Source organism: Primulina tabacum, chromosome 16 (assembly GCF_025594145.1).
Source record: "Primulina tabacum isolate GXHZ01 chromosome 16, ASM2559414v2, whole genome shotgun sequence".
NCBI lineage: Eukaryota > Viridiplantae > Streptophyta > Magnoliopsida > Lamiales > Gesneriaceae > Primulina > Primulina tabacum.
In genome coordinates, this window is record NC_134565.1 from 35,880,717 (window position 1) to 35,901,929 (window position 21,213).

Consider the following 21,213-nt stretch of genomic DNA (forward strand, 5'->3'; position numbering starts at 1 on the left):
TTAAACATGAAAATAATATAATCAATCAATAATGAAACCTCTAATCACAACCTATGTCAATCAATCTTACAGCAATCTCCAGTTCAAGAATGTACAATGTAAAAAAAAATCATCAGTCCACTTAAAATGAACAAACAATGCTTACCATGATTTTTTCTTTCTGCACTACCAAAACTTTCCTCACACACAAACAGAGAAACCAAGAATATAAATGGAACTGAGCTTTTTTCTTTGTTGTCGAGTCTGAACCAACCAATACACGAATAATTGGGATTCAAGAACGGTGCATCACAAGACAGAAAATTGGCTCTTTGGATGTGAAAAATCAAAACAATCAGTAGACAAGTTTTGGAGTTCTGAACATGGTTCAGGCGACACATGGAGAGACCAGCCCATGACGTTGGAACATACCCAAGATTCGTTTATGTTGGAACCAACAGAGAAAGAAACATTTGACAGACAAATCGAAGTGAAAGGAGATTCATCAATCCCAGAAAAAAACCCAGAAATAGTCATATTTACACCGACTATGTCTTCAAATGTAATCTCACTGACCACTGGCAGTGCATGAGGATCAAACTTGTCATCTGGATGAAACTTACTTTGACCTGTTGCTCTGATTCCTTGTTGCACATTTTCAAAATAAACATCAGATACAAAAATGTCTTTTAAATATCCACCCCTCCCCCTTGCGGTCTTTAGCTCGATCCCTATCACAGAGTCCTGCACAGAAAGATGCTCCACTAGTACGTTGGAAACCCCACCAGACATCTGGCTACCAAAGGCGATACCTGAGCCGGAAGAAGATTGCAAAAGAACCCTTCGAATATGCACATTAGACGTTGGTTTTCCAAAAGATATTCCATATTCATCCCAACCACTTTTAAGGGAAACAGCATCATATCCCGTACTGATGCTGCTGTTTTCGATGCAAATATACTCAGAAGAATCTGAAACTTGCATATTTTGTGCTTTAAGATTGTGAAAAAATACCATACGACCAATGAAAGATCACAAAGTCTTGATATTTGATGTTAAAATGTAACGAGTAAACAACTTTTACAATCCTATTTAGAAAAAAAATAAAATGAAAAATTAGCCTCATTGTTTTTTGCGTTCAATCATAAAATTCAGGCAAAAACAAGGAATTTTAATATGTGAAAATAAAATAAGATTATGAATCGACAGACCAACCTGGGACTATTCCACTAGTATATGGAGAGTCGGGAGGAGCATAAATTGTAATGTTCTGAACAAGAAAGTCACTGCATCATGGAATGTAAAACAGGAAAATGAGTTAAATCCATGCCAAAAATAATAGTTTATTGTGTTAGCACAGAAGAGAAATCAAAACTTCGGAGAAGTTAAGCAATCAACCTGCAATAAGCTGGGTGTATGTTCCAAGCCGGGGCATTTAAGAAGGTTAAGTTTGATACGACAACAGTGTCTGAGCCAATAAACTCTACTAGATCTGGTCGGCTGTGATTCAAGGACCTGGTATTCAGTAGTTGCCACCAAATCGAACCTCGTCCATCTATGATTCCATTATTCCCTGAGAAATAAGTAGAACATATATCGCATGAGAATGTTAATACGGTGTGAAAACTAAACAAGTTGCTATAGGACAAAAAACTACCAGTTATAACCACATCAGTTAAATTATATCCGGTGATCAAGCTTCGATATCTTGTACCAGGAACGTCGAGGCCTTGACCATAAGAAGGTAAGGGCTCAACTAAAGCCCAATTGCTGTAATCCTGCTAAAATGATGTAAAAAATGAAAACTACAGCAACTTTGCAGTTGAATTAAGTGTAATACAAACAGTAACAATGGTCTTTCCAGCCTAAGAGTCTACTTGTATTCTTCAGAAAAAGCAGCTTAAATTTTTCATACTGCGAGTATAACCTGAGAGCCAAGAATAGTTGCGCCCTTCTCAAGGAAAAGGGTAAGATGGCTGGTAAGATTGATGCATCCAATAAGCCACTTTCCTGCTGGAACATAAAGTTGGGCACCGCCCTTGTCTGCAAAGGACTTGAGATAGAATATAGCATTCTGAAATGCTACGGTGTTTGAAGTTTTCCCATCACCAATTGCTCCAAACTCTGAGACCGACACACTGTGCGGTCTGGGCTTTAAAGGCTTAACTGACTCACATTCTCCATCGTATTGTGCGGCACAACTCCATGCCAGTAGCAGAAGCAAAACTATCTGAGAAGAAAGAAAACAAAATGAATCGTTACATGAACAGGATACTAAAACCTTGAATCACACTGTAAACTCTGGCTAGAAAATAAAACAACTTCTGCAAGAAAATCAATTTTATGGGTACCATTAACCAAAAAAAACGTAGTTTTGTCACTAGAGCTCAAAAGGCCCAAATGTACAAAGACAAGATTTCATAACACAATCTATGATTTCTAGAACCAGTTCAGATTATACTAGAACCAAGAAAATCTGGATTCTAGTAACACGAGTTCATTTACAGATAGATTAAAAAAATCACTTGCCCACAGGTAAACAGAGAAACTGACGAAGCTCAGTTTCCTGTTTAAAATTAAAAATCCACAGATCTAGAAAACAATAGTAAAAAATCCAAGTCATGTACACATACGAACACCAAGTTAAATGATACACAACTCATCTGAGGTGAAGATCAATACAACCTTAACTTCCATAAGCAACCGAGTGAACATTTCATCAAAAAAGCCCAAAAAGGTAAACCGGGACTGCAGTTCAATGCTAAGATTTTTTTTTCAAACAAAGAAGTAAAATTTCGCACTTCATGGAATATTCAAACTAAATTCAACCCGGTTCGTTGCTTTTCTGGTTGCAAAAACAAACGCCCAGAAAGGTTAAACGATCCCAATCAAGAAACACTCAGCAAATTACATAGACAAATTTTTTTTTTTAAAAAAATGAGAACATACTTACTAGCCTCTTCATGCCTCTATTCCTCAGTCCCAGATTGAAATCCAGCCCTTCAAGAAAAATCTTTGACTAACAGCAACTTGAAAAGAAAAAGGAGGAGAAAACAATAATGAAAAGGGAGTGTAATAAAAATAGTAGGAGTGGCGATTAAGAAGAAACGATAAAACTTGGACCCAAAAATAATCAAGAAACGTCTCCTCCCCCACACCAGTACTGACAGAAAATTATTGTGTATTCTTGGTGAAGAAATGAATTTTTCTCCACTGATATGAAGAAAATATCTGGAAAGTGCGTATGAGTAACAGTTTAATCGATTTAATGACACAATTAGGAGCCATTATTCACTCCCATGATTTTTCAAGTTCAACGGATGTACCCTGACATAACATAACCCAACAGTTCTCTAACATACGTCATTATCTCGTTCGAACATATGTTTGCGTAAGCGTTACAAATTACAGTATAAATCTATACATATATAAATAATATAATATATTTACATATGTATATATATACATGTTTAATAAGAAGACACAGGAAAAGTGTATGATGTGATGTAATTAGTATGTATTAAGCACAATTAAGACAAAATAAACACGTAATTATGGAGGAGGACAGGCAGACGGAATATGTTTTTATGCATGGGAGTTGTGGGGAATTATGGTCGTTTATTTCTCTTCACTTGTAATTATTAAATAAACGATAGCTTTATCGCACCACTTTTCAAAATAATACGACGAAGCCTTGAAAAAAAATGTAAAAGTCCGTAGTCAAATAATGCCTATAGGAAATTACAAATAATTTATAAATTATATTAATTCCAAATGAAATCTTGATTCATAAAACAAGTGCAAGCACTATAAATAACCAGAAATAATTTGTTTAAAATCAATCATTCTTAGTATTTTTCATATATTTTTTCTTTTACAATCCGTGATGTATTTTTGTGTCAATTGTTGTCATATTTTTTGTTATATTAATAATTAGTCGTCGCATGTTGAGTTTTTATTGGTGTGATAGTTTTTTAATGTGTTAAATTAGGTACATGACAATCAGTGGTGATAGAGCAGAAAATGTTATATGATAATTGAAGGAGAATTTTTTCTATTTAAAATATATTTTGTTTGAAAATTGTTGTATTTTGGAACGCAGATAACATGGAGAAGTCACACGAATCGAATGAGCATCAAATATATGGAAAAATAAAAAAAAAAGGAGAGGGGGATTGCCTACATGAAAATGTCCACTTTTCCGGGTAGATTTTTTTTTTAAATTTTTTAAAATTATCTATTAAATCTTACAAATGGCTTTAGAATTCTTGCTGTCCGTACCAATAGATGCTATTGGTCGTATCTCCCCAAACGTTGATGTCCAAATGGCATGTGATTTACGTTTGCTTAAGATTGATGATGAATCGGAGACAGTGGGCTGGCATCACTTAGTTACCAGACAAAGGAAGGGGCCCATTACAGATTTAGGCCTAAGGTCAGGGACCACTTCTTTGTTTGTCCTTTCGTGTTTTCTTGTTTCTCTGCGTACCAATTTGGACACAATTATCAATTTTAATTTTATATGTATTGAGTCATTATATTTTTAATTATGTATAATTTATTAAATCAATTATAGTCATGTAACTATGTTGATGATCAATTATAATCATTTTTCTCAAAACTATGTAATTAAATAAGTGATATTATTGTTAATTTTTTTAGATAATTACGGGGTAAAATTCATAGACTTTATATAGATAGATATAAAGTTATCTAATTTTTAAACATGAATTAAACTAGTAAATCTTTTAGCCCTTATATTATAGTCGTGTGGAAAATCGGAGTGTTTGGGCTCTAGGGGAGCAAACGGCACCCATTATGAAATTGATTCACATTATTGTAAAAGCTCCGTATTTGGTGGAGGGAAACGTAATTGTGATTATTTTACATGAATGAACTGAAACTGTCGACTGCTTGCATTTTATCTAACATCAAAATCTTAAATCTTTGACGAAGTCTTGAGTTCGATACTCGATTTTAAGAATCTCTTCCCAACTCAAAAAAAAAGAAAAAAGAAAGAACTGAATTACAATAAACTATCTATTCAAAATAGATATTTGTTAACTGCATAAAAAAATAGGTATTTGTTTACTATATATATATATATAAAATCAGAGTTTTTGTCAAAAATAGAAATTTCCCGCCAAAATGTCATTTCTAAAAAAAGAAAGATATATCATGAGTATTGAAATATGTGTACTGCAATAAATGATAATTTCATTTATTGTTTGCATTGATTATATCAATTCATTTAGTTTAAATTTGAATTTAATTCATTTTTATGTTAATTCAAATATAATTTATGTATTATATGTCTTTTATTATTTTTTATTCAAAATGAAACTAAACTATATTAAAAAACATAAACTACATTAAAACTTTTGTATTGATTATATCAATCAATTTAATTTGTGATATGATTTGAAAAAGTATTTCTCATTAGTTTTATTAAATTTGATTTAAAAATATTTATTTATCACATGTTTAAAAATAATAATATATATAGTTTCTCAGAAATTAAAAAATTAAATATGTATTTAGGTTGGTGGTCGACATTAATATTTTAAACACGAGCCTTAGGATAACACAATTAATCGACATACATTTATATTTAAGAAATTTTTTCAAAATTAGCGAAAAAATAGTTTCTTATTTTTATTTTTTACAATTTAAATATCTATTATTTTTATAATAATTAATTTTTAATAATATCATCCCGTGCATCGTACGGGTTAAATACTAGTTATATATAATAACAAAGGCATTTAAGAATATCATACAACATATCCTTTGATATTTTTTTTTAGATCCTTTGAAATTTATATTATCAATCCATTGATAATTTATCTTATCAAATCACATTTTTATTTGATCATATGATACATTCACCTACTAATTATTTATCTAACATTTAAATTACAATATTATATTTAATAAATAATATTAATAATATTGTATTAATTATTAAAACTATAAATAATAATTTATCATTTTATCTCAAATTTAATCAATCATACAAAACAAATTTTTATTTATAAAACAAACCAAAATACCATATTAACTATATTATTTATTTATTTTCTTAGTATAATATATTATTTTAATTTCAACTTCAAACAATGCATATTTATTGTTTATTTTCCCAATTGTGTTTCTATAATACTAATTTCCATTGAATAATAACATCATATACTACAAATTATAATCTCAGACGTATTCATTTCAAACGTTGCATTGCCTTTAAAAGGCAGTAAAATAAAACTAAATCAATCTTTAAAAATGATATTCACCTGAGCTATTTTAATTTTTCCAAAAGGATTCTTCTTCCTTAGCAAAAATAAAAAAAAGAATCCTTATTTTATTTTTTTTCTAAAATATATTTTCCCTTGTTTTCTGACATCTTTCCGTCATTTCCCGGGAGGTATGCCGAAAAGTAATGAAGAATTTTAAAACATAAATTAAACAAAAAATCGCATACCTATACTAAAAAAAAAACAGATGCAAGTGTAAACCTCAATGTCATCAAACAAAAACATTTTATGATGAAACATTGTACAAATATAAATAAAAGAGTGTTTCAGAGTTCCTCTCACCAAAGAACACGGCAGCAATGTGATAAAGACCAAAAAGAGCCGAGATGCAAAACCGGAGAGTAATACCAGGAACATGTACATACACACACCTATCCCTGTCATCAGCTGCGCATGACCGATCACTTTTTCGACTTCTTAGTTGCCCTACATCGCATACAAATTTTCAAACTCATTAGCTCGCACAACTCAAACAATTATAAAAATTGTGAATTGAGTAAAGACGCTACAAGTCACTCACTGAGTCGTTTGAGAGGGTGCAGGGGCGGCTGTTGCAGATTGGGCTACTTTCTCTCCGGGTCCCTATGATAGTGAAAAATGAAACAAATCTCTTACAAAAATAGAAAGTTTATTAGATAGGTGACATTTTTTACTAGATCTAAGAGAAACACAAAACCTAAGCAACAAATCAAAGAAACAATTTGAAACACATGAAATGGGCTGCAGCTATACCTTTACAAACTCTCTTTGTCTACAGCCCATTAAAATATTTCTATGGCAAAACAATTCTGTTTGTCAAAATCATAAGAAATATGCGCAGACGTGCGCAACACTGATCTATTCCACTTTTTTACAAAATTTTACAGGGTATAAAATAAAAATATATTATCCAAAGGAATACCTGAGCTAGTCTTTCCTCTCTCCTGGCAAATTTTCTTTCCCTGCTAGCCTTATTCTTTGCTCTCTTAGCTTCGAACTGGTCAGACAAGGTTTTCTCCCTAGCCTTCTCAGCCTTAGACTTGTGGATGCTCTCCATCAACACTCTTTTATTCTTGAAAACATTACCCTTAACCTTCATGTACATGTCATGGTACATGTGCTTGTCAATTTTTTTTGCCTCCCTATACTTGCGAAGCAGGCGTCTAAGCACTCTCATTCTCCGCATCCAGAGAATTTTAGTGGGCAGTCTCGCTTCCCTGGTACCCTTGCGTTTACCTGAAATTTTCCAAAACCAATTCTATAAAGAAGGCTCAGAGTCGTCCACTTTCAGTGAGTAGCTAAGTTGGCAACCAAGCTAAAAAAAAGCACTTCATCATGGCAATACCAGAAACTAAATACTTCATAAACTTTTGCCAATAGATAGGTAGCCTTTCAGCTACTTTTATGTGGCTAAATCAGTCCTCTTAAAACGAGTTGTAGAGAAATATGCATGACACTCTGACCCACCACACCACACTGTTATAATTTATAAGCTTACAACTATATGTCTAAGCCAATGTTCTAAATGGTGGCCTAGGCAGGAGGTGGACGTCGACCGCACCACCTTTGCCCTAGGTGATTGTGTAGGCGGCCCGGACAAGGCAGGCGGGGGTAAAAAAGTCAAAAAAAAAACACTACTTATCAATACATTTTATACTCTCTTCAAAACATAATAGCCAACCCAATCACCCACAAGTGCCGCAAGCCCTACCTCCTTCCACCTCAAACCGCCGCCCCCAGCCAGCCAACCCACAAGGTTAGAACCATAGTTATTTGGGGCGCAAGGCGCACTAAAGCGCAAGGGTGTCTTGGGGCCTGAGGCGGGAGGCGCGAGGCGAAGCGCACGCTTTATTGAAGTAAAGCGCATTTAACACAAATTTTAAAATTCAACATATATAAAATATTTTATACGATTTAAATTAAATATTTTGACAAAGATAAAAAAATATAAATAAAAATTCATTAGCAGATAATGTAGCATAAATCATAGCAAAAAAAAAACAAACTCCAATCATCTAAAATTCATTAGTAAGTCGTAAGTGACTAAGTGCAACATAATATATTAACCAAAAAACTTCAAAAATCTAAATCATCAAATTCATCTTCATCCTCCCCAACTGTATCATCATCATCATCATCTCCAGAAGCTGAAGCTCCAGATTTGTCTGATTCCTCATCGTTTTCGCCAAAATCAATTTCTTCATCATATTCATTGCTATAACGATAGATAGTAGATCTTCTTTTATACGTATTTAATGTACTCGTACTAGCCGCTGCTTCTTTTGTAGAGGATGTGCCTCGAGATCTAAAATTATAGGCATCTTCATCAACCCCAGAAGCTCGTCCAACTTCACCCCAAGTCAAACTATCATCATCAAATACGAGATCATTTTCGTCACCACTATTATTATCTAATCCTCCCATCAACCATTCATTACTATCATCGATATCAGCCAAAGAAATAGGATCAATCCTATCACGCATATCATATCGGCGCCTCAAAGCCCTGTTATACTTGATGTAAACCAAATCATTCAATTTTTTTTGCTCCAATCTATTTCTTCTTTTGGAATGAAACTGCACAACTTTGATACAAATTAATTTTAGATTTAAAATAATAAATTTTATTTAATATTTCATTAAAGACTAATACTTAGTACTCACATGTTCAAACACACTCCAATTTCGTTCACAAGCAGATGAGCTACAAGTAAGGCTAAGAACTTTCACCGCGAACACTTGCAATTCGGGTGTCGAACACCCATAAGCCAACCACCATTTCGCTGGTAATTTTGAAACAAAATAAAAAATTGAGCATTAAAACTATTACATATCCATTATCATATAATAAAAATAAAATATTGATTACCTGGTGATTTTTTGTTTCTTTGTCTGACTGCCATGGGCATCCCAAAAAGTCCTTCGGCCCTTTTGTACATTGGCAATTGGTCCATGATCTTATCCTGTAACTCCTCGGTTTCACACATCCTAGCGATACATTTATACAAACCCGTCACAACTTCATTATCATTTTCTATATTAGAATTCGAGTAGAAGAACTCCGGGTTTAAGAAATGCCCAGCAGCATGTAAAGGTCGATGGAGTTGTATCGTCCACCTATGATCAATTATAGCAAAAATATCTTTATATTTATCCTCTTTGTTATCAAATGAGGCAACAATAGCTTCCGTAGCCCGATCCATTGCCTCATAAATATAGCCCATTGGAGGTTTTTTTTCTCCATCAACCAATCGAAGAACTTTCACCACAGGACCACCTACTTTAACAGCATAAACAATCATATTCCAAAACGAAGGCATTAGTATAACCTCTGCTGCCCGCTTACCTGGTGCCTCCTTTGCAAATCTGCTAGTGGTCCATTTCTCAGATGTAAACATTTTTCTCAAACTCGCTTTGTGATTTTGAAACCGCTTTAAAGTCAAAAAAACGGTTGCAAAACGAGTTTTTCCAGCTCTGAGCATATCTTTCTGCCTCGTGAATTCTCTCATCATATTTAAAACTCGGGGCCTGTTATATATATATCCATTAACCATCATTGCTCTTTCATATACCTTCTTCAAGTGAGGAAATTTAAAAAATTCTTCAAGCATCAAATCTAAACAATGAGCAGCGCATGGAGACCAATATAAGTGAGGATATTGTGCTTCCAAATGACGTCCTGTTCATTAAAATTTAAATGCAATATACAAATTACACATTAGAAGTTACAACTTTAATTTAAATAATATAATAATTTATATAAAGTGATATAACTAATATAAAAAATTAAAAATTAAAACCATACCAGCTAAAACATTTGCGCTTGCACTATCAGTAACAATTTGAACCACATTCTTTGCCCCAATTTGTTGCACATATTTGTTGAACAAATCAAACAATTTTGCACCCGTGTGAGAATAGCTCGACCCATCCACTGATTCTATAAAGACAGTCCCTCTAGGACCATTTACCAAAAAATTAATCAATGTCCTATTTTTTCTATCAGTCCAACCATCTGCCATCAAAGTGCATCCATATTTAACATGGTCATCCGTGTATTCTTTCAGTATCAATCTTGTATGTTCTAACTCCTTTTTTAAGCATGTAACTCTAACTTCATGATAAGTAGGGGGCTTCATTCCACAACCAAATTGTCCAACAGCTTCGATAAATGGTTTAAAACTATCATAATTCACGGCATTAAAAGGAATACCTGCATCATACATCCATCTAGCAAACTTTTGCACAGCATTCTCTCTCAGTTTCTTCTTATTTTCATCATACAACTTCGTTGTCTTTGCATCTTTTTTCTTTCCTTGTGATACAGTCTCATCAACATCTTGTCGGAAGTATAAATCTATTGGACCAGCTTGTTTTAGTTTCTTCACAGGAAAATCAGGTGCAAGATTAGAACGCTGACCAAATGAAACTGTTTTAGGTCGTTTCCCTTTTTGCCGGTATATCTTCTTCAACTTCCAAATCCAAATATTCGTGTTGTTCTGCAACTTCATCAAAGTGAGAAATCGCATCCATTTGATTTTTCAGTTCTTTTTTTTTCGACATATAAGAACTAATTTCTTCTTTCACATGCTCTGGACATTTTGAGCAAGTTTTTGTATTCCTATTGCCTCCGACAAGATGTTGTTTATGTCGATAAATCCCACCATTAGTTGTTTTCCCACAAAAATTGCACTTCACTTTATTGGTATTTTTTGGGTCTTCTAGTGTTGCATAATTCCATGCTGGATCTTTTCGAAGGACTTGTGATTCAGAATTTGACATTTTTATCTGTAAAACCAGGTTTTATTCTAGAATACTGCATTAAGTTAATGAGCTTGAAATACAAAATTTAAAAATATAAATACAAAGTATAAAATATAAATATATTGATGCAATAGAATATATTAATTAATCCAATCACCCGAAAAGCAATGAAAGTAATAAAGTAATAAACCAATATTGAAATTTGAAATCAAGCAACAGTAAGGAAAAGTAAACTGCAACTCTGCAAGTCTGCGGCAACATTATAATAATAAGATTATAATAACAGACTTGATCCTAAATCCTAGTAATAAAACAAGATTATAATAATCAAGCAACAAGATTATAATTACAGTACTTGATTATAAATCCTAATAGTAAAACTAAACTGCAGCAACAACAGTATAAGTCCAAGATTGATTTATATATTATTACTGCATAATCCAAATTAACCCACTTCGAAAAAGATGGTTTTCTAAGCTTTCTCGAGTCAAGAATTCATACACCAAAAGTCTATTATCATCTTCCAAGCAGTAGCCAATCAGATTCACGAGATGGGGATGCGAAAATTGGCCCAAATATTTTACTTCGGCCTACAACATAACAGATTGGATTAACTATATTATGCCTCAATATTTAACCATTCATCAGACATCAACTAAATGATAGATTCCTCTCTCTTATCTTTATATCAAAAGTTACAAGTTACAACCGGTGTGTGACTAATTGGACTCGAAATATTAGACAGAATTCTTTTCCTAATCATAGGCCACAACAACAGTATGAGTGTATGACATCAAGCAAGCAAAGCCATGCAGATTGTAGAAAGATGATCATTGATCCATATACAATAAATCCTGTATTGTAATCCACAAGGCACAAAACCACCAACTCTTATATACTCACAGTTTTTGAAGAAGCAAACTAGCACAGAAGATGAAAAACAGTAGAAAAGTGAGAGACGAACAGAACCAGAGAGTTTCAGATGAAGAGAAAGGCCGCTGCGCTACTCCAGAAAAAAATTCAAGGAACGGTAACGTACATGCAGATTGTAGGGCTTATTTAAAACATTAAAAAGGGCTTTTATTTGTTATTGGGCTTTAAATTTTATTGGGCTTGAGTTATAAATTATGAATTGCGTGGTGTATTACCAAAGCGACAGGAGCTCGCCTTTCTACAGCAGCGCGCCTGGGCCGAGGCGCTCCTCAGGCGCGCGCTTCTTTAATGTCTTGCGCCTGGGTCCTAACCCAGGCGCAACAGGTGCGCCTGGCTGCGCCTGTCGCCTAGGCGCAGCCAGGCGCTCGCTTTTCACAACAATGGTTAGAACTTTTAATTTCTAATAAATTCTTGTTCTAATTTTAAGCTTAGGCTTTCGGTAAAAGTAATGATATTGGTATATTATGTTTCAGTATTAATATGGTGACGAATCTTTATTAATTATCTTGTTAGTTGCATTCATATATTAATTTGCACCTTGTATAAATGTTATCATATTGTATGAGCTTAAATATGCATAAACATCAATTATATATGCATACACTAATTGATGTTTATGCATATATTGCATGATTATATATAATATGTACGCAAAAAATGTAAAACAATTCAACCGCCTAGGCGGTGGCGGGGGTAGACGGATTGACCGCCCCGCAACCGCCATTTACAACACTGGTCTAAGATAAAATAACATGTATTCAAATGACAAGCAGCGGCCATCAGCAAATATTAAAAGAAGCGAAAAGTCTGAGGCAATTTAAAAGAAGAATTCCCACATAATAAGGCATTCCAAACTCAGAAAAAGATACCATATCCAGAATGGCGTCCCTTTCTTTTGGCCTCTTTCATTCGGCGTGCACGGGATCGCGAGTGAATCTTGGTTGGCTTCCTGATAATGAAACCATCCTTGACCAACTTCCTGATATTTTGCCCTGTAACAAGAAATAAAGAAATAGGATAACACTTTGAAACAATACCACCAGCCAACAATAGACACACTTCATTGCGGTGAGAGAACCCAGAAATCGATCACGAATGTATGACGCTGACAATAAGACTACATGCATAATCGATTGCAGTTAAATTGCAATCATAAACACAGGTGAATCTTAAGTTTGTACAACACTACATTTTGGGAAGTAGAACCTAAATGCAGTTCATCAACACGTATAATCCATTAACCAATCAAAATATAACCTCCAAAAGAAATCAAAGCTCTCGGTCTCACTTCTAACCCGTTCATCCAATTTTTTTTTAAAAATGGAATGCGATATTCTGATTCGAGGAGTTCAGTCAACTTAAAACCTTAATCTGTCATACAATCATACTCTGTTCAAATAATACAGCTCATAATAAACACCTACAAAACAATTAGCACCCAAAACACGATCACATTTTTCTTCATCATATCAGGCAATCCAAATTGCACCATTAGAATCTCAATTACATGATCAACAGTACCGAACAAAACAACTCCCAAAGAATGGACACAATATCCACAGAAAACTTGTTCGAATAATCGCAAGTCTGTCGAGTACAAAAGAGAATAGAGCGTACGCGAGTTAGCCATGGAGATTTCACTGCCTTCATTGGGATCAAGCCAAACTTTGCCTTTGCCGCATTTGAGTACGCTGGCGGCGAGCCGCTTCTGTAACTTTAGCGACACCATTTCCTTCCTCCCGATGTGGCTGCGCGATGTAGAATCTGAAGCTTTTATAGGTCACACTATTTTGCACTAGGTTTCTGTTTGGGCTATTGACTTGGCAATTGCGTGAAAGTTGGGCCTTCTCTTGTTGGGCTCCAATTCCACCCTTTGTTACTGGATCATTTTGGGCCTTCTTTTATTGGGTTAAAGGTCTTGTAACATGGGCCAAAATTAAAATGCTCGGGTTTAATTTAACTCAAATTTATTCGACTTTTCCTAAAAATTTTATTTCATGGAATATCTTGGAATGACCTCAATCGGGGTTGGGTAGAAAATGGGAGATGTATTGCCAAATGGCGCAAACAGAAGTTTCTTGGAATAGAAAAAACCAAATCAGCGCGAAGTTGGCACCTTGGGAGCCTCAACAGTCAATCCCCGAAGGACACGAACCCAATTCAGCCATTATTATTTTGATCTACTTATCGTAACTTGACGCCGGTCTTGACTGTTCTGATCAATCCAAAATTAAAACTCGAAAAAGCGTCGCCTTTTCTGTCACGTTTTTGGATTCCATCCACCTGAAGAAACTGGGAATTCGTAGAAATTTTAAGGATTTTGTAGTGCAGTGTCTGTATTGCAATGGCGAGAACGAAACTGGAAAGATTACCTAGCACGAGGGAGACAGTTGACGACACTCTTTCAGCTCACCGCAACGAACTCATCTCCCTCTTTTCACGGTACTGTTGTGATTTTTGGTTTAACATATAAAAAGATTTGAGTACCCGTTTTAGCATGCATTTTTACGATCTTTCCCTTTCGATAATGAGAAATATTGTCACGGCTTTTTTTGCAATTGATTAACAAAGATAGGAAAATGTTTCAAGAAATGAAGTTTGATTACTTCATGGTTGGCCGTTTCTTGGGACTTGTTTCGTATCTGATTTGGTTTCTGCTCGTGTGAAGATATGTGGCGCAGGGGAAAACTATATTACAGCCACGTCACCTGATTGATGAGCTAGAAAACATCTCCAGTGAGGATGCTTCAATGCAGAAACTTAACGATGGCCCCTTCAGTGAAGTCTTGAAGTCCGCTCAGGTAGGTTTCAGTTGTATTTTTATTTCGCTTTGGCCCTGAATGCTAGTAAGAACTAAGTCCGGGTTTTGGTTTCAAGACTGTATTTTCTGATGGGAATTCATTGAAGCTTTGGTTTAGAGAAAATGGTCGAAGGTCAAGGAATAGTATATTTCAATTATCACAGTAGTACTGCTGCATTTGTAATCTTATTATATCTCAGAGTAAACACATCTTTAGGCTAGAGCTCGTAACTTCTTTTTAGTGCTTGTTGGGAACGGTATGAAAGATGTGACCTACACCGGGTGGAAATAAAATCTTATGCTACTATTTGTTTAGGAAAATACACATGGGCATAATTTGCCCTTAATTTTCATTATTTGGTTATATATCCTGTATGTAATTAAATTTTCATACCATGTATATTTGGGTAGCAGGAAGAGTAGAGTATTTCATTCCTATCAGGTGGATGCAGTATGGCTCATAAGTTACTTTATCAAGGATAAATGTCGTCTTGCATTTTGGTAAATCCAATATACTGTAGAGGGAGTATTTGTCTTGGATATGAATTTATTGATTAAACTTTCTTATTTTTCTACTTTTTTAGGAATAATGTTTGCTTTATTTAAAATCCTTGTTAGTATAGTTGCTGTGTTGTTTTTCTTAATGTTTAGATTTGTGGTCCAACTGTCGAGAATGCTTTTACATTCATTGGTCACATACTTTGGCAAGATGTTCTGATAAATATTTTGGATCTCCTTCAAGCTTTTGCTACATCATTGAGTGCAGGAAGCTATAGTTGTACCACCTTTTGTTGCTATGGCCATTCGTCCAAGACCTGGTGTTTGGGAATATGTACGTGTTAATGTGCATCAACTTAGTGTCGAGCAGCTGAACGTGTCCGAATATTTACACTTCAAAGAACAACTTGTGAATGGGCAGTAAGTGGCTTCTATTGTGTTTTATTTCTTTATGAGTGATTTTCTGATCTTATGTGGTTTTCTAAATGGTTGTAGTCATGATGATCCATATGTTCTTGAACTGGATTTTGAGCCATTCAATGCAACATTTCCTCGCCCATCTCGATCATCAGCTATTGGAAACGGGGTCCAATTTCTCAATCATCATCTCTCTTCACTCTTGTTTCACAACAAAGAATCCCTTGAACCATTGCTAGATTTTCTCCGCGTGCACAATCATAAAGGCCATGTAAGTTCGAACATAAGAAAAACCCCTCGGCTCGGCTGTGTGATCTTTTTCTTTGAACTCTATAAATAAATTCGTTCCTACTTTGGAAGAGAGAGTATGATATAACTATAGCTAAACTGATGTTTAAAGGTGATGATGATGAATGATCGAATACAAGGCATATCCAAGCTCGAGTCTGCATTGGCCAAGGCAGAGGATCATGTTTCTAAGCTACATCCCGATACTCCCTATACTGAGTTTGATTATGAGTGAGTTTCTGTGTATGCATTTGCTTTCAATAAGATACATACGAATTGGAGCAAACACAAGATTTAGTACAAAGGGGCAACTCATTAAAATTTAGGGAGTGAAACTTGAATTTTTAAAATACATCAAATTTTAAAATTTGTTGGTATCCACAGCCTTTGCCCCTGCTGGATCCACCCCTGTGTACGACACTTGTTCATAGATGTTAGATAAATGATCCAGATTGCAAGGAATGGGTTTTGAGAGAGGTTGGGGTGACACTGCCGAACGGGCCTTGGAGATGATGCGGCTCCTCTCCGACATCCTTAATGCTCCTGATCCATCTACCGTTGAAAAATTTCTTGGTAGAATACCCATGGTATTTAATGTAGTCATATTGTCAATACATGGCTATTTTGGCCAAGCAAATGTTTTGGGCTTGCCCGACACGGGTGGTCAGGTAATCAGATTTTTTTTTTGTTTTAATATGCAACGTCTATGATGGAAATCTGTTGTTCCTAAGTTCTTTCTTATTTTTTGATTTATACAGATTGTGTATATACTAGATCAAGTACGTGCCTTGGAGAGTGAGATGCTGCAAAGAATAAGACAGCAAGGGATAGATATCACTCCAAGAATTCTTATTGTATGCTCATCTGTCTTGATCAGGTTACCTTTATGCTAATACTTTGTGTTTGGTTTATCTATCTTAGATTGTTCTCTCTTATTTTTCAGGTTACTCGATTAATACCCGATGCTAAAGGTACCACGTGCAACCAACGACTGGAAAAGATTACTGGATGCGAGTATTCGCATATCCTTCGAGTTCCTTTTAGAACTGAGAATGGCATTCTTCGCCAATGGATCTCGAGGTTTGATGTCTGGCCCTACCTCGAAAAGTTTACTGAGGTAGAGAATAAACCAGTTTTCTTCCAGACTTATTTTCATTAATGATCAAAATATTTCCTTTTGTAGCTTTAAACCATCAAGAACAATAGAAAAAATATTTTGGATCAGACAATTGTCTCGCTCATGAAATAGATATTTTTTAGTTCGGATGACTTTAATGAGTATTATGTTATATAGATTTAATGTGAAGCGGTAATTCAGCAACTTAATCTCATTTTAATAATCAGGATTCAGCACATGAAATCGTGGCAGAGTTGCAGGGTTTACCGAATCTAATTGTTGGAAACTATAGTGACGGAAACCTGGTGGCATCTCTTTTATCATATAAGATGGGAATCACGCAGGTGATGATGGTGTTTTATCTTGAATAGTTTCTTTGATGTAGATCTTCATGGTAAAATTTTGTATTCTTTGCGTTTCAGTGCACTATTGCCCATGCTCTGGAGAAAACCAAATATCCAGATTCGGATATATACTGGCAAAAGTTTGAGGACAAATACCACTTCTCGTCTCAGTTCACTGCCGATATACTAGCCATGAATAATTCGGATTTTATAATCGCCAGTACATACCAAGAAATAGCTGGCACGTATGTTAGTTAATAAATTTCACTTTTATTGATCATGTTGATGAATTTTTGTGCATTTGACATAGTTTTTTATTAAACATTTGACATTTAGTTTTAAGTATATTATTATTTCAACTAATGTTTCTGGTTTTTTGTTTTGCAGGAAGAATACCGTTGGTCAGTATGAGCATCATACGGCATTCACCATGCCAGGTCTATACCGAGTTGTTCATGGTATCGATGTCTTTGATCCCAAGTTCAACATAGTTTCTCCCGCAGCAGATGATACCATTTACTTTCCATATTCCGAAAAGGAAAAAAGACTTACGTGCTTTCATCAATCACTTGAAAAGTTGCTGTATGATCCCCAGCAGAATGACGAGCATGTGTAAGCTATTTAAACTTCTCTTTTCTTGAAAGATTCATCGAATTTGAAATGAGGAGGAATGTGGCATTAATATTTATTTTCCATTATGCTGGAAACAGTGGCATATTGAAAGATCCATCAAAGCCTATAATTTTCTCCATGGCGAGGCTTGACAAGGTTAAAAACATCTCGGGGTTGGTAGAGATGTATGCTAAGAATGACAAGCTAAGAGAATTTGCTAATCTCGTGGTGGTTGCGGGCTACCTTAATGTGAAACAGTCGAGTGACAGAGAAGAAATAACAGAAATCGAGAAGATGCATAATCTTATGAAGCAGTACAATTTAGAGGGTCAGATGCGATGGATAATCTCGCAAACAAATAAAACACGGAATGGTGAACTCTACCGTTATATAGCTGATAATAAAGGGATTTTTGTTCAGGCAAGATTCATCTGCATCTGCTGTAATCTCATCCCATAATACACCGTCATACTTAAAATTTTCCTTTCTTTTATAGCCTGCATTATATGAAGCATTCGGGCTCACAGTTATTGAGGCAATGACCTGCGGTCTTCCAGCATTTGCAACATGCCATGGTGGCCCGTTAGAAATTATTGAACATGGTAAATCTGGATTCCACATCGACCCATATCATCCTGAAAAGGCTTCTGCCATCATGGCAGATTTCTTTAAAAATTGCAATGAAGATCCAAACTATTGGGGCAATATATCTGATGCAGGCCTTCAAAGAATTCAAGAAAGGTATGGCACTTTTGTACAACGCAATAATATAGTCATTTGCAGATCTAGCAACGTAATTCTTTACTAATTTTTTTTTCTAAATTGCAAGTTTTACCCTCAAAATCCATCGAGTGGTCCCTCTCTCCCGAACCCCAGGATTCACTCGACTATTATCATGCTTCTTGTCTTTCTTTTGATACAGGGATGCATTTGAAATCTAAGTGCCACGATATATATATTCTTATAGGTACACATGGAAGATTTACTCAGAAAGGCTGTTGACATTGGCTGGAGTATATAGTTTCTGGAGACATGTGTCGAAGCTTGAGAGGTGTGAAACTCGTCGGTATCTTGAGATGTTCTACATTCTCAAATTTCGTAACTTGGTGAGTCTCTAACGGGTATGATTCATTTATAAATAGAAAAAAAAAAGAAAGAATGTTGTTTTGGAACAAAAGATGTATTTTTAACGTTTATGATTTCGCCTCTCCTGCGTAGGTGAAATCTGTTCCCTTGGCAGATGAAGAATCGAAGTAAATGGGACGCAATTCCTGCCACTGATCCATAGGTTTTGTTTTAATCAAAATAAAATGCTGGCTACTTGCATTGTGTTAGAATGACAAATAAATTATAAAGATCATGTATTCAAAACTTTGGTTGATGAGAAAATATGCATGTATGTATATATTTCTGTGTATTTTCTACGAAGACCATGCACTCTTTCCTTATCTTCTTTTACTTCTATTTAATTACAAATGAATGGTATTAAGTATTAACTACGTAACACATCTGGTGGAGCTTTGGGATCTCTTTAAATTTTTTTGGTCTCCAAAACAAGCACAAGCCAAAAAATGAGGTGGGAGACTAAAAAAATTTAGATCGGGCAAAAGAAAATATTATGGAAAAAAGTAAATATTAGAAGAGAAAATGAAAAAAAATCTAAATATTTTTCGACATCTGGTCAATGAAATTACAAAATTGAGGGGGTTTTGCAACAAACTGTTTCCATTGGTTCCGTCGCTGTGGGATACGTGCTCGGTTAATTTGGTTTTCGACAGAAATGGATTGTATACAACTAAATAAACCAAACGATTGAATTTCTCATTAAAATCGAACAAAAGGAAGTGAATCATAACAAAGGCGTATAAAAAATGATAAAGTCAAGATGGAAATAACTGATTTTTTTTTTTTTTGCAAGTAGGCCTAGTAATTCAAGCAAACAGCAGTTGCATGGTAGACAGAAAGTGGGAATATAAAAAAGCAAAAGCATTAGCCCCCCCCACCCTGTCATGCTTATTCTTCAGAATTCCGAATCTGCAACGTGATTTGGTCCTTCGGTACAAGCACGCTTCTTCAACCAATTTAGAATATTGTACCAATCTTTTGTCTTATCAGTACATAGTTCAAAACCAATAAATGGAATATAAATGTAAGTTTTGAGTTCATGTGAAGCAGAACTATTTTATAAATATCTTTTTAAAAAATAGTCATGTATGTCGGGCCTGAAAGCCCGGAATCAAAATGTCCAAAAAACCCCTCTCGCCTCACGAGTCCTTAATCTTAAATCAAGCCACTGACACTGCCCAGCTTTTTGACCACGTGAGTATCGGTATTATTACCCGCCAATTTCCCGGCCAACGGTCAAATGTTGGGCCCCCCGCCAACGGTCATCCCTCTTTATTTTAATTGGAGACACTATTGGATCGGTTCATTTTGGACACAAAAAGCAAACTGTCTTTTTTTAAAAAAATAACTCTATAGTTTTATAAGTAGTTTTTTTAGGGGAAAAAATTTAATAAGGAGAATTGGGTCAACACTCTGGTTAATTTGAATTAAAAAATGATGTCAGTTTGTTCGAATAGACATATTCACAAGGTTGTTATGATAAATTTTTTTTTTAGTGAAAAAATGTATTTTCTAAAATTAAAATTTAGCCATAAATATCGACTGAAACACACCAAATTAATAAGAAACGATTTTTCTTTGGATAATACGATTAAAACCATTTTTAAAATAAACGATGAAGTAGGAAGTCATAAAATGTCATCTTTTTTCACTTCATTTTTTTTAGGTTCTTTTTTTTAAAAAAAAAAAAAAAGAAAAAGAAAAAGAAAAAGAAAAGGGAAAACATATCCCAAATATTTTTTCGAGTTTCAAAAACTTTTTCTAGTCAAAGGAGTACTATGTTTGGAGAAAAAGTAACGATGGTCCAAAATATACGCCGTAATTATGCCGGGCTTGGTAAATTTATTGCTATTACAAGAGCAATCGATATAAAGCCTAATGCTTTGTATCTTTTCTAAAAGTGGAAACATAATTACTAATTTGGTTTGGCGAAACTTGCGGAAATCATTATATTATATTATATACAAAAAATTAGTGAAAATTTTCACATAAACTTTATCACAAGGGTTAAAAAAAACGAGCTTGAGGATAATAAAAAGTGAAACT

At 34.6% G+C, this 21,213-nt stretch overlaps 4 protein-coding genes across 8 annotated transcripts; 1 reads left to right on the forward strand and 3 right to left on the reverse strand.

The window, feature by feature from the left end:
* Positions 1 to 3,297, reverse strand: LOC142529652 (putative polygalacturonase). Of its 4 annotated transcripts, none has more exons than XM_075635241.1 (6): positions 2,929 to 3,297; positions 1,907 to 2,205; positions 1,637 to 1,760; positions 1,378 to 1,552; positions 1,195 to 1,265; positions 1 to 950 (listed from the first exon to the last, which is right to left on the reverse strand). In XM_075635241.1, the coding sequence occupies exons 1-6, from the start codon at positions 2,942 to 2,944 to the stop codon at positions 289 to 291; spliced, it is 1,347 nt and encodes a 448-aa protein (XP_075491356.1). In that variant the 5' UTR covers positions 2,945 to 3,297; the 3' UTR covers positions 1 to 288. The 4 variants fall into 4 exon arrangements, with proteins under 4 accessions (XP_075491356.1, XP_075491355.1, XP_075491359.1 ...); XM_075635240.1 differs by having other exon boundaries at positions 1,907 to 2,209; positions 2,933 to 3,292; XM_075635244.1 differs by having other exon boundaries at positions 1,637 to 1,757; positions 2,929 to 3,289.
* Positions 3,298 to 6,480: 3,183 nt separating this feature from the next.
* On the reverse strand, positions 6,481 to 13,760 carry LOC142529147 (large ribosomal subunit protein eL19y). The gene is made up of 5 exons (XM_075634574.1): positions 13,584 to 13,760; positions 12,836 to 12,958; positions 7,192 to 7,505; positions 6,811 to 6,872; positions 6,481 to 6,716 (listed from the first exon to the last, which is right to left on the reverse strand). The coding sequence occupies exons 1-5, from the start codon at positions 13,693 to 13,695 to the stop codon at positions 6,692 to 6,694; spliced, it is 636 nt and encodes a 211-aa protein (XP_075490689.1). The 5' UTR covers positions 13,696 to 13,760; the 3' UTR covers positions 6,481 to 6,691.
* LOC142529146 (uncharacterized) lies at positions 7,512 to 12,829 on the reverse strand. Its single transcript, XM_075634573.1, has 4 exons — positions 10,075 to 12,829; positions 9,139 to 9,948; positions 8,934 to 9,052; positions 7,512 to 8,846 (listed from the first exon to the last, which is right to left on the reverse strand). The coding sequence occupies exons 1-4, from the start codon at positions 10,796 to 10,798 to the stop codon at positions 8,346 to 8,348; spliced, it is 2,154 nt and encodes a 717-aa protein (XP_075490688.1). The 5' UTR covers positions 10,799 to 12,829; the 3' UTR covers positions 7,512 to 8,345.
* A 231-nt stretch (positions 13,761 to 13,991) lies between the features above and the next one.
* Positions 13,992 to 19,470, forward strand: LOC142529712 (sucrose synthase 2-like). 2 transcript variants are annotated; one of them, XM_075635325.1, is made up of 15 exons: positions 13,992 to 14,408; positions 14,635 to 14,767; positions 15,533 to 15,684; positions 15,760 to 15,952; positions 16,082 to 16,200; positions 16,421 to 16,637; positions 16,728 to 16,823; positions 16,913 to 17,086; positions 17,314 to 17,430; positions 17,509 to 17,675; positions 17,818 to 18,042; positions 18,141 to 18,462; positions 18,539 to 18,783; positions 19,010 to 19,148; positions 19,261 to 19,470. In XM_075635325.1, exons 1-15 carry the CDS (start codon positions 14,311 to 14,313, stop codon positions 19,297 to 19,299), a joined length of 2,436 nt encoding a protein of 811 aa, XP_075491440.1. In that variant the 5' UTR covers positions 13,992 to 14,310; the 3' UTR covers positions 19,300 to 19,470. The 2 variants fall into 2 exon arrangements, with proteins under 2 accessions (XP_075491440.1, XP_075491441.1); XM_075635326.1 differs by lacking the exons at positions 13,992 to 14,408; positions 14,635 to 14,767; positions 15,533 to 15,684; positions 15,760 to 15,952 and having other exon boundaries at positions 16,354 to 16,637.
* Positions 19,471 to 21,213: the final 1,743 nt, after the last annotated feature.

Coding starts and splice junctions, on each gene's coding strand:
- LOC142529146 (XM_075634573.1), bottom strand. CDS start 10,798: ATGCGATTTCTCACTTTGATGAAGTTGCAGAACAACACGAATATTTGG. Junction 9,949..10,074: donor AAGCGCAAATGTTTTAGCTG/GTATGGTTTTAA, acceptor TTTAATGAACAG/GACGTCATTTGGAAGCACAA. Junction 8,847..8,933: donor ATTGGAGTGTGTTTGAACAT/GTGAGTACTAAG, acceptor AAAGTTGTGCAG/TTTCATTCCAAAAGAAGAAA.
- LOC142529652 (XM_075635241.1), bottom strand. Junction 1,553..1,636: donor AACTGATGTGGTTATAACTG/GTAGTTTTTTGT, acceptor CTTATTTCTCAG/GGAATAATGGAATCATAGAT. Junction 951..1,194: donor TACTAGTGGAATAGTCCCAG/GTTGGTCTGTCG, acceptor TGCAAGTTTCAG/ATTCTTCTGAGTATATTTGC.
- LOC142529147 (XM_075634574.1), bottom strand. CDS start 13,695: ATGGTGTCGCTAAAGTTACAGAAGCGGCTCGCCGCCAGCGTACTCAAA. Junction 12,959..13,583: donor AATCTCCATGGCTAACTCGC/GTACGCTCTATT, acceptor TTCTTGTTACAG/GGCAAAATATCAGGAAGTTG. Junction 6,873..7,191: donor GAGAGGAAAGACTAGCTCAG/GTATTCCTTTGG, acceptor TCACTATCATAG/GGACCCGGAGAGAAAGTAGC.
- LOC142529712 (XM_075635325.1), top strand. CDS start 14,311: ATGGCGAGAACGAAACTGGAAAGATTACCTAGCACGAGGGAGACAGTT. Junction 16,201..16,420: donor TATACTGAGTTTGATTATGA/GTGAGTTTCTGT, acceptor TAAATGATCCAG/ATTGCAAGGAATGGGTTTTG. Junction 17,431..17,508: donor ATAAGATGGGAATCACGCAG/GTGATGATGGTG, acceptor TTTGCGTTTCAG/TGCACTATTGCCCATGCTCT.